Genomic DNA, 12,175 nt, shown 5'->3' on the forward strand with positions numbered 1-12,175 from the left:
TCAACTGTCGAATAACAAAGCTTGTTTTTTTTTTGGTGGGTTATTTTGTTTGTTTTAAGGTTGGTGTCATCAGCACTGGAAATCTACCATCTGTACCACCCGCTAAAAATAAATTGCTGTTGTATCAAAGGATAAAGGGGCAAAAGAAACACAACCATGTATATATAGTTCATTTTTAAACAGTTGTTGGTCATCAATCAAACTTCATTATTTTAGACCAAATGTTCACAAACCTGTTTTGTCTGATCACCACACACACAAAGCCTGCTATTGGATGGGGATATAATATTCAGATTTATACATCACAGAATGTTTTTTTTTGCAAATAGACCATAGCACCTTATAGTCATGCTTCTATTTAAAAACTAGATCTCATTGTTAACAATTATGATTATACTGGATTCACTCTTGTCAAAGCTATCATTCTTGTCATAGACCCTCAACATTTCAATGGCATTAACCCTTCTTTTTGTTATGGCCAAATTTGACCAACATCAAATATATGGCCCAAATGACATTGATGAGAGTGAATCTAGTTCAAAAACATTTCTGATTGCCATATGTATAGAGGGTTTAGCATGAGACTATTTTATTTTTATTGTCTTCTGAGTACTGGGTGTTTATAAAAGCTTTGATTGACTCTTGTGATTGTCAAAGGTTTCTTTCCACAGGGCCTCACTAGAAATGCGTAAGATTCTATCACCCAAATATTAAAACAGAAACAAAATGGAAGATGTTATAAACATTCACCTCATAAGGAAAACTTAACCAGTCAAGGCTGAGGTGGGATGTTATAATATTATTTATTTCTTAGCAGACGCCCTTATCCAGGGCGACTTACAATTGTTACAAGATATCACATTATACAGATATCACATTATTTTTTATATACAATTACCCGTTTATACAGTTGGGTTTTCACTGGCGCAATCTAGATAAAGTACCTCCGGTCAAGAATCCAGAGCCCTAACCACTAGTCCACACTGCTGCCCTACAATGTAGTTTCAAATAATCTAAATGTATTTAAACTTTGGTTCAGCTTTACTGTTTAATTTATTCATCTCAAGGGTGCTTATTTAGAAGACTTCATCAAATAAGTTGCATATTGTCTCCCAACCCTGTACATTTGGCAATAACAGGTATTAAAAAGGATGTATAAATGAAAAAGGACGTGACACCTACACTTACCCGGTAGTAGTCAGTGCTGTACACATCCCTTGACATCCCAAAGTCCCCAATCTTCACCAGCAAGTTTTCACCGACAAGGCAGTTCCTGGTTGCGAGGTCACGGTGCACAAAGTGTTGAGATGCCAGGTACATCATGCCCGCTGCAATCTGCTGAGCGATGTGCAGCATCTGAGACGGGGTCAGCTCAGCAAGGCGATTATTCTGACCGTCTGCCATTAACACGGCATCGGGACCATGAGCCCTGTAGCACAAAAACAAGGAATTCTAAACAGCCTATAGTTTGATAGGTTTTTTTCTACATATGCTGTATATATAGCTTAACTAACCTTCAAGAATAAAATATGGGTATTTGATCATGTTTGAAGTGTATAGGTTCATGGATGGAACATGCATTCTTGATAATGTTAGAATATTAACTTACTACTTCTTTCAACAATACCAACTGCAAAAATAATTAAATAACAAAGCTAAGCTGATAACAAAGTGCATTTGCATACCTGAGGAACTTATTAAGATCTCCATGCATCATGTACTCAAAGACCATGATGAGAGGATCCCCCTCCACACAAACACCATAGAACTTCACAATGTGCTCATGCTGCAGGTTGGTCAGTAACTCAGCTTCCCGGTGAAAGTCCTTACGGGCATTTTCACTGGCCTCCTTCAGGGCCTAAGAAAAAACAAAACATTTGTATAATTAAGGTAAAGACATTGGGCTCTGTGAATCATTGATTTTTCTTTCGTATCTTGACTTTTCGAAGGTTTTGTGACTTCATAGACCTACCCGTGATGTACTAAAGTCTTTTTCACTCCCATAACTCAGTTTCATCCCTGCTGCGGTAGTTTAATCACTTTAGTTTCAAACTACTTTCGTATGCAAATGTACGAATCTCATTGTAATTTCACGGGGCGTCTTTAAGGGCTGAGATTAGTAGACAGGCATAACAGACATGACTCTCACTACTTGGAGAACCGTGAGGAGCTTCCTCGGCTGTTTGGGAGCAAGATACCCATGAGAGCAAAAGGTTCTGGTATGGTTGGAACTGAAGAACATATAACACATGGAGAGTCCCTTTTCTGCTCGGAGGACCACGTTCTAGTGTCCTGGGGAGACATGGCTACCCATAGGGACGGAAAGGTCGCAGACCTGGAATAAGAAAGATTTAGACAGGGCCGGCACCAGGTGGCGACCTCGTGGTTGAGGTCAAGCCGGCGTCCGGTGCCGGGTCACGTGCCCCGAAGGAACCTGTGAATAGGAGGCGGTTGAGAGGCCAGAGCTAAGACATATAGCTGGCTAGAGGAGAACGATTAGGATAGAGGGCCCACGTAGGGGCAAAAAGCGCATAAGCTGCGAAAGTAGAGTGTGTGGCCGGGGGTCCGCTCTGGCTCCTGAGAGAACCTCTGCCGCATATGGGCGGCACTGCCGAACCCGAGGCAGGGGGAGTGAGCTCACTGCCCCCCCAGAGGGAGCCCTGTGCATTGCTTGCGGTATAGAAGAAGAGGAAGAAGAAGAGGAGGAGGAGGAGGAGGAGGGAGGAGGAAAAAAACAAACGCAAGACATAGACTGGAATTAGAATTGTGCTTATATAGGTGAATATAGATTGACAGATAAGATAGCCAAAGAGAAGCTCCCGCTCTACCCACCCGGGACTGACGAATCAGCGGGCGCAGCTCTGGAGCCAGGCTTAAGATGGAGCTCGGGAGTGGAGGCAGAACCCCGCTGCCCGAGCTACGTGCGCCCGCTTTCATCTGGACTAACGGGAGGAAGTGATTGAGACAGGATTGAGGTAGGAAATAGAGATCGTAGTGAGAGAGGTGCCCTCTCCCACACCCCCCGGATTTTTGCCTTAAGGCTGATATATAGTTTCACGCTTACCCTTGATGTATTATAATTTTTTCCTGGTTTACGACTTCGATTTTACGCATGCCTCTCACTGGTGTATATTCCACTAGCTGTTCGTATGTGAAACTTCATGTTTAAACGTTTCCAGGATTTTAGTTACTTTAAAATAAAGCGCTTTAAATATAAAATAAACCACAAATTATATATGTTTAAGAATATTGCAGAAAACTTTTGTTTGAGTCTATGTATATTTTAGTTGTGTAAAGGAAAAAAAAGCACAGTACATGCAGTAGGCTACGCAAGTAAATACATTTCGTCGTATTTCAGTTGTCTATGTACTACATAATTAATTACTGAGAAGAAACGATTTCAGTTTGTGTTTAAAGAACTCTGCAATGATTTATTCCTGTGTTTCCCTTCCATTATTAATGTTAAGTTTAAAATAAAGCACCTTAAAATATAAAAGAAACCAAAACAAAATGTATTCATTGCCATTGTTATTTAATTAAAAACATAAATTAAAAAAATGGTTTGACAAAAAACAGAACAGCACAGTACTAGCAAGCGCAGTTTATACACTGGCTCTGGGTTTCTGATCGCATCAAATCAATTCCAGATTTTTAAAATCCTTTGATGGAAATGTCTGGTCTACTTTTAATGTTCTCAAGCAAATTGGCTTCATCACTGCCATTCTCATATCCACTTTGATATCTGACACATTATTTCCCTTGTCCAGCGCTTCTTTAACCTGTACATCAGTCTGCCAGAGGACAGGATCGCTACAAGTACCGTACTGCACCATCTGAATGGTGGAATATTATTGGAGATTGGATCAAAACCACCAATAAAGCAAAATATAAGGCTTTTCTTTGTCAGATGTGTTTTCTTTATATATAGATGATTATGTAGTTATATAGGCTAGAGCTGTGCATATGTACTGCGTGAAACAAATGCGAAAGAATATCTAGATGGATTTATCATATAAATCGTTGACCATTTGACTAAAACCATCTGCAGCGAATTCACGTCTTGACATTTAACTCGCAAGTATTTCTGGGGGAAATCAGTATTTCCTGCCCAACTCACGCTGGTAACTCAGAAAAGCAAGGAAACGTCACCTTTTTCACCAACTCGAGTTCTGGAAGAATTCAGACCAGTTTGAGCGCACTATTTATAATGTGATGCAAATTCTGTATAATAAGCAGTAATTTATGCTGTTCATAAACTTGCTGTGATATTACGGTAGTTGTTTAGTACATCGCACATAAAAATCATACGAAGGACAGAGGCTACGAATTTGCATTATTTACAAACACGTAATAATATTAGTACACAGAGCCCTGAGTCTGCGTTCCTTCCTTTAAAATGCATCTGAGTTTTTTGTTTGTTTGTTTGTTTGTTTGTTTTTTTTGACAGTGCAATCTGAAAATCCCAAGTGTATTGAGGTTTTGAGAATAAAATCCCTAAAATGATGCTCTGATAAAGCAGGACTATTACATGCAAGATAAAACTGCAGGACTTACTTTTACATACAGTATACGTGAGATACAATGTATGATAAATAAGGACTTTTCTCTTGAAGCGTTTGAACCTACATGACAGCGACATACTGAGGCACAAAGGCCACATGTAAACGACAGGTTAATGTTCCAGTCAACATCAACTAGATTTATATGAGGTAAGAGTAATTGCAGACTGTAACTTAACTGCCATGAGGGTAATTAAAAAAAATGTTTTACTTGCATAAGGGATGACAGATTTTGGCTTTAGTTACAGATTGTACTGCCATCTTTTCTCATGATTTATATACAAATAAGTAGTTGCTGAACTAGATATTATGAACATTCAAAAAAAGAAAAATCTGATCCTTAAGAAAAAATGAACATATTTTTTTTCTGTATTTTATGAAATATTATTCCTACTATGCTAGGAAATAGCATTATTCCCATTTAATGGCAACATCAAGCATTTTCTAAATATAACCATCTGAAAGAAACATTGGGTAGGATTTTCAAAAAACAGTGTTATTGTATCAAAATTGTGGTATAGTAATGAGAGTTTTAGTAGCAATTGATTTTCAAACGAAATGTGTTAATTAAATCAATCCATTAATGCTTTGAAATTGATTTGATGAGGTCGTTAATTAACGCATTTCTCGTTAAAAAGCTTAATTGTTGCAGGTCACATACATCACTTCCTGTCTCAATTAATCAAAATGCATGTTAATGAGATCAAGAAGAATGAATGGAAGCATAATTCGCTGTTATAGAAACTACAGCCTACAGTGAGTTGGCTCCTCCACCAGTGAGCAGATGTCAAATGGAAATAAAAAAAATATCTATTTTGTGTATAATTTGTAAACTTAATTTAAAATTGTGCATTTTGTCATGCAGAATGTATAATTATTTATAACACTTCATATATAAAATGCTGATTTACAATTATCTGGCGTGTGGGTAAAAATCGGACAGCACAGATTAAAATAAATAAATAAATCTCACTAGTCATTTACCCTCATTCGGGTGGATATTTTGCCACAGCTTATATACACAACTCTTAATGTGCATTTTGAAAGAGTTTGTTGTTGTTAGTTATTATACATGTATACCATGTATATAACACTTCATTATATATTTATTAAGCTTTTTAAATTATGAGAGAGCTCCCGGCCTAACCCAATACACAATTTTGTTTATAATGTGAGAAAGTGTAGTCCAGGGAAACACAGGACCAGAAGGACACGGGCTGAAAAGCCTTTATTTGATTATTATTTGTTAATTGTTAATTATCACCTGCACCTGGCTATTATTGTAAATTAGAGCCAGGTGCAGAGTATTAAAGGAGAGCAGCCAGTCTCTTCTGGGCTCTGCTGTGTAAAGAAGCCCGATTGATAGTATGCTCAATCGTATCAAAGGTACTATGTGAAACCTTTTTTTTTCGTGTCTTGAAAAACTGTGTGTTTTTTATTATTTGTCAGGTAAACAGCTTAGCCATCCTGCGAGTGAGTCAGGGAACCCGACAAATGTATAGTTAGTGCTCAAAGAGAGCAAGGTGTTGTTTTCGTTTTGTTTATTTTGTCAGCACTTTCATTCAAACTTGTGTGCTGGGTCATGTTTTAGAAAGGAAAAGAACAAGCAAGCCTCTGTGTTACAATAAACAAACTCAACATGATTAGAAGTAGCCACCGAACATTTACAGTATTATAAGAATATTTTATATGCATACAAACGTGTGAAGGTGGAAGTGTACATTGTACATAAAGTGTAGGAGTCTGACAACATTACAAATACATTTAGGCAAAATCCATGTCAATCAGTGTGTTTACACGAGCATAAGAATTCCAATATTTTTCGGGAAAACTAATTCCAATATCAAAAGTCATGTAAACAGTTTTCAGAAAATGTATCTTTACACAACAAATGTTCTGTAAAGTTACAAATGTTTAAAACAACAAGTGAATACATCTCATTCATAATCACAAGTATAGAAAAGGCTAAATATTTTCATATATTACAAATATTTAATTATCTAGGTAGTCTGTAAGAAATTAACTCTGGTCCTGTACACTCTCTGTATCGTTGGCGTCACAGCCGCGGTCTGTTACATTTCTGTTTCAAGGTGAGTTATATACTCTTTCATTAATTAAAACCCTTCTTTTCCAAGTACAAATTAACTCTTATATTAGCATTATTTCGTAAATCAACATAATCTCGGAAATCACATTAGGACAATTATTTAATAATGAAATAGGCATAACGACCGCTTGAAAATGCCCCAAATCAATGCTATATACCAATTTCTTGATTAACACTGGAGTTATCATTTACAACCTTTTGAAAATCCTGTCCAAAAATCAAAAACTGTCAGCGATTTTCTCAGAAACTGAATAAATTGAAAGGGATCAAATGATCAAGCAAACCCATGTGTACATGTAGCACTTTACATGTTTCTTTCTATTTTAATTTAGAATCACAGTCAGTATCCAAACAACTTCAAGTCAAATATGAAATCCAATTATATGACATGGCTAAAAAAATGTTTGTAATTCTTTATAACCTGCCTCATCACCAGAAATTGAAAGTATGCACCGAAAGGAAGGAAAGAAAAGTAAGGAAATACAGTTTTGGTGTTTAGCTTGGGGGTAGGGGTATTAAATCACAAGCCAGATGCAATGTTCTCCCTTGAGCCCTATAGTTGCAGCCATACGAATTCAATCCAATGACCTCTGGTGTCACAACCCTAAACCCAACCACAAGGTCCCATAGTCCTTGGCAAGACTGTCCCATGAGAGGCAGAAATGTACGCTCGAAATCTATTGCAGCAAAAAAAATGCTCCCAATCTTAAATGAGTGATAACCAAGGCTTTCAAATCTATTTCCTTACTTCTTCTTAGCGTAAGCAACTTCATCACTGGCCTCCCTTTCACTGTGATGAAAAAAAACCCTGGTAGTCAATCAATGCCTGTGCTGAAATATCTGCGTATCCCACAATAAAGTAACTACCAAAACAACAACAAAAAAAACAATTGAAGAGGGTACCAGGGATAAGGGGATTTTAGACTAACTTTTCAAAGTGATTTACTTCAAGTCATCATTTGCACGTATTTTTCAGTGAGGAAAAATACACTCAGTAAAGTTCCTAATCCAGATATAAACAAGTCTTTTAATTTAGGAACTTGAACAATATCTTTTTTTTTCCTTTTAGATAAAAATTACGCTAATGATGATTTTGAGTAAATAGCTTTGAGAATCTAGCCCAATGTTTTTTTGTTTTTTTTGTGTGTTTTAGTAGTACAAACAAAAAAAAACAAAATAAAATCATTTTGGGGGTTAACTCGTTGGTAAGTACAGGTAACCAATTATTTCAAGTCACTATAAAGGTCTTACTGTCAATAAATAAACAGCATCCAGTTATACACATTGCAGCCACAATCCCACTTAGCACTGAAGTACAATAGACCTTTGCTGACAGTCTATCAGCTGCTGGTTTTGAGGGACACGGACAGCGGTTTATGCTCTGTGATGCTCCTACTTGTGTTTTTAAATGTAACAGAGCTGAAATTGGGCACAAACCAGCAGCCATGCACACCACAAACGAGCAAAAAGGCCAGGCTTGTCTGCTGGTGATAGAAATTTTATCAAATCCCACAGACAGGAACAGACTTCAGATTCCAGCAATTGCCAACACACTAGACTTATCATCGTGAATGTAAAATCTCTAGAGGTATTGAATTCATCAGTTAGAAAAAGTTTGAAACATTAAGAATTTGCAGATGTTTTAATTTCCCCCCTTTCAAATGTTTTACTTCTAATGAAACTGACTGCGCAATAGGATTTCTTTGTCCAGCAGTGGTTTTGAGGCATCTCAAGGCAATACTGGTGACCAGTAAAGAATGCAGTTGGTCCGCTTTACTCACAGTAATGTACTAATCCAATGTGAGTAGATCCAATGCAAGGATATCATGCAGAATAACTTGTATAACATAGGAATAAATTACCAAAGGGAAAGAGAAATTAACAGCAAAGTCATATGATATGCTTAACCCATACTTATTAATATAAATCCAGGGAAATTCGGCATTCTCAATGTTCTTTGTAAATGGAATAATGATTTCCACATACTTACTAGTGATACAGGAGTAATGATCTCTCTGAGTTAAATACAAGTGAAGATCTTGTTATGGTTTTTAATGACTACTGCCAGCCATAAATTAGATTTTTATCCAGGCCTAAATTCACTCTCTTATATAATTTTCAAACTATAAATTTGATTAGATGTTGTATTTTAACTTAAGATTGTATTCTGTTTTGTAAATAGTAAATGTGATTTGCTTTTAATAGTTTCAAACATAATAACTCATTAACAGCATAAAAAAAGTTTGAAAATCCCCCCTAGATATCTACTGACTTGGCTGTGCATTGAAGTTTGTATACCTACTGTATACTGTACTTTAATTAAAAATACAGCAAATAATGATAATTGTAAGTCATGTGGGAGAGACTCAACAGACTCTAGGCACTTGTAGCCATGTGTAGATGATAAGAAAGCAACAACACAACCAATTCAATTTGATAAACTTTCTCACATAAAATGAGTGATCAATTATCATTTACCCTGGTAGTGGTAAAGTGCATGTAAGCAATACTGTCACCCTGTACAGATCCTGACCTGCATTACAGCACTGATGGATCAATGAAATGCCCCAGGAATAGAGGGAAGGAGTTACCAATCTGCTTGGCATGTATTTTTAATGTGATCATATTTCTAGATGGTCAAGGAATATTGCGCCCCTTTAAGCTTTTGTCCTATCTGTAAGAAAGCGGTCTATACTTACAATAGTCCACAGTGAGATCAGATAGCATGACATTCCATTAGCCTTCAACCCACCATGTGTAATATATAGAGTGCCTTGCAAAAGTATTCAAACCCCTAACCAAGTCTCTCATATTACTGAATTACAAATGGTACATTGAAATTTTGTTCTGTTTGATATTTTATTTTAAAACACTGAAACTCAAAATAAATTATTGTAAGGTGACATTGGTTTTCTGTTGGGAAATATTTTTAAGAAAAATAAAAAACTGAAATATCTTGCTTGCATAAGTATTCAACCCCCACACATTAATATTTGGAAGAGCCACCTTTCACTGCAATAACAGCTTTAAGTCTTTTGGGGTAAGTATGTACCAGCTTTGCACACAGTGTCGGAGTGATTTTGGCCCATTCTTCTTGGCAGATTTGCTCCAGGTTGTTCAGGTTGATTGGACGATGCTTGTGGACCGCAATTTTCAAATAGTGCCACAGATTCTCAATGGGATTGAGATCAGGACTTTGACTGGGCCACTGTAGGACATTCACCTTTTTGTTCTTGAGCCACTCCAATGTTGCTTTGGCCTTGTGCTTGGGATCATTGTCCTGCTGAAAGGTGAATTTCCTCCCAAGCTTCAGTTTTTTAGCGGACTGAAGCAGGTTCTCTTGCAGTATTTCCCTGTATTTTGCTCCATCCATTCTTCCTTCATTTTTAACAAGATGCCCAGTCCCTGCTGATGAGAAGCATCCCCACAGCATGATGCTGCCACCACCATACTTCACTGTAGGGATGGTGTGTCTTGAGGCATGGGCAGTGTTAGGTTTGCGCCACACATAGCGCTTTGAGTTTTGGCCAAAAAGCTCTATCTTGGTCTCATCTGCCCACAAAACCTTTTCCCACATCACAGCTGGGTCACTCTCATGCTTTCTGGCAAACTCCAGACATGCTTTCAGATGGTACTTTTTGAGTAACGGCTTCTTTCTTGCCACCCTCCCATACAGGCCAGTGTTATGCAGAGCTCTTGATACGGTTGACTGGTGCACCATTACTCCACTCCCAGCCACTGAACTCTGTAGCTCCTTCAAAGTGATTGTTGGCCTCTCTGTGGCTTCTGTCACAAGTCTCCTTCTTGTTTGAGAGCTGAGTTTTGAGGGACTGCCTTTTCTTGGCAGTGCCTGGGTGGTGTGATGCAGCTTCCACTTCCTGATTATTGATCCAACTGTGCTCACTGGGATATCCAAACACTTGGATATTATTTTGTACCCTTTCCCTAATCTATGCATTTGTATTACTTTATCTCTAACTTCTGTAGAATGCTCTTTGGTCTTCATTTTCCTTCAGATTCACAGCCTGACCAATGATCCTTCAACAGTGAGGTTTTTATCCAGAAAATGTGACAGCAACTTTAATGGTTCACTGGTGGAGGCCAATGGTAAGGTAATTGTGACCTCGTTAGGGCAATTTCTTTCATCGGAGTAAACTGGGAGCTTCCACAGCACAGGGGTTGAATACTTATGCAAGCAAGATATTTCAGTTTTTTATTTTTCTTAAAAATATTTCCCAACAGAAAACCAATATCACCTTACAATAATTGATTTTGAGATTCAGTGTTTTAAAATAAAATATCAAACAGAACGAAATTTCAATGTACCATTTGTAATTCAGTAATATGAGAGAATTGGTCAGGGGTCTGAATACTTTTGCAAGGCACTGTATATATATATATACCAAGCTTAAATATGATTTATCAAAAAGAACCCCAGCTACAGCACTGAATTAATAATGGGAATTCTAGAGCTGAATACCTTGACAGCCACCAGGATTTTGTCTTGATCAGGACAGAGGTTGTAGCACTCTGCCAGGAACACCTTCCCAAAGGCCCCTTCTCCCAGCTCCCTCTTCAGGACGATGTTGTGACGCTTGATGTGTTGGACAACTGTGGACAAGGCAGAAACATGTAGATGAACTACTACTGTTGGACATGAGACAAAAACACTCACAAACAATGAAAACAGCCATTCTCCAGTTAAATTTTCAATGCAGAAGGCGACTACTTAAGGCACATTAACATTTGACAGTAAGTAGGAAAGGATTACACATATCTATAATAGATGCTGGGCATTTCTTATTACACATCTAAACAATCGCTAGATGTAAACTCTCCAATTCAACACATTGCCTGCTATCACTGTCTGCAAAACATATGATACATGACCACATGTACCAACAGCGGTCCACTGTCAGGGTCAATAAACATGTCCATCTTCAGAAAAGCTATCCCTCCCAAATGCCCTTGTACTAAGCAAGTACATATGCATAAAGATTTTTAGGTTACCAACTTACACTTACATATTTCTGTCCCTTTATTGGCCAAAGCACGACATTTGAAGAAAGAAAAAAAAACAGTTTAATGAATATCTAACTGATATTTACATGGTTGATTGGCTAAAAAAATAGTGATCACTGATATGACCAGACTGAATCACTGCCAAATAAATAAATATATATATATACTGTATATATATATACAGAGCTCTGTTAATGCCCTCCGTTACAGGTATTATTGGTTAATTATGTCTGATGTCTGTACTGTTCTATACTGTCAATACCTCTACAAATTCATCCAGAAAGGTAACAATCCTGTTCATTTCAAGTAGCTTTAGTTATTTTTTTTCTTTTTGCCTGTATCAAGTAAATAATACAATACAGAGAGGATGTTTAATGTTTGCATTGGGAACATGTGTTGGTATCTCTGTGAAGATGCAGGTTGTTCCATAAGACCCTGGCTTCTGGAAATATCAAAGTATTCTTATTTGACAGATTCAACGGATAAA

At 37.4% G+C, this 12,175-nt stretch overlaps 1 protein-coding gene across 3 annotated transcripts in view; it reads right to left on the reverse strand.

Annotated features, from left to right (window-relative positions):
- LOC117408862 (BDNF/NT-3 growth factors receptor-like) overlaps positions 1–12,175 on the reverse strand; it is a 91,557-nt gene that overhangs the window by 20,741 nt on the left and 58,641 nt on the right. For 2 of the 3 annotated variants that reach the window (XM_034014234.3, XM_034014233.3), the window contains 3 exons: positions 11,147–11,277; positions 1,686–1,858; positions 1,183–1,429 (listed from right to left, as the gene is read on the reverse strand). In XM_034014234.3, the coding sequence (XP_033870125.2) occupies positions 1,183–1,429; positions 1,686–1,858; positions 11,147–11,277 (551 nt within the window). The remainder of the gene's footprint in view (positions 1–1,182; positions 1,430–1,685; positions 1,859–11,146; positions 11,278–12,175) is intronic. The other variant, XM_034014235.3, reaches the window with a different exon arrangement.

Source organism: Acipenser ruthenus, chromosome 2 (assembly GCF_902713425.1).
Source record: "Acipenser ruthenus chromosome 2, fAciRut3.2 maternal haplotype, whole genome shotgun sequence".
Lineage (NCBI taxonomy): Eukaryota > Metazoa > Chordata > Actinopteri > Acipenseriformes > Acipenseridae > Acipenser > Acipenser ruthenus.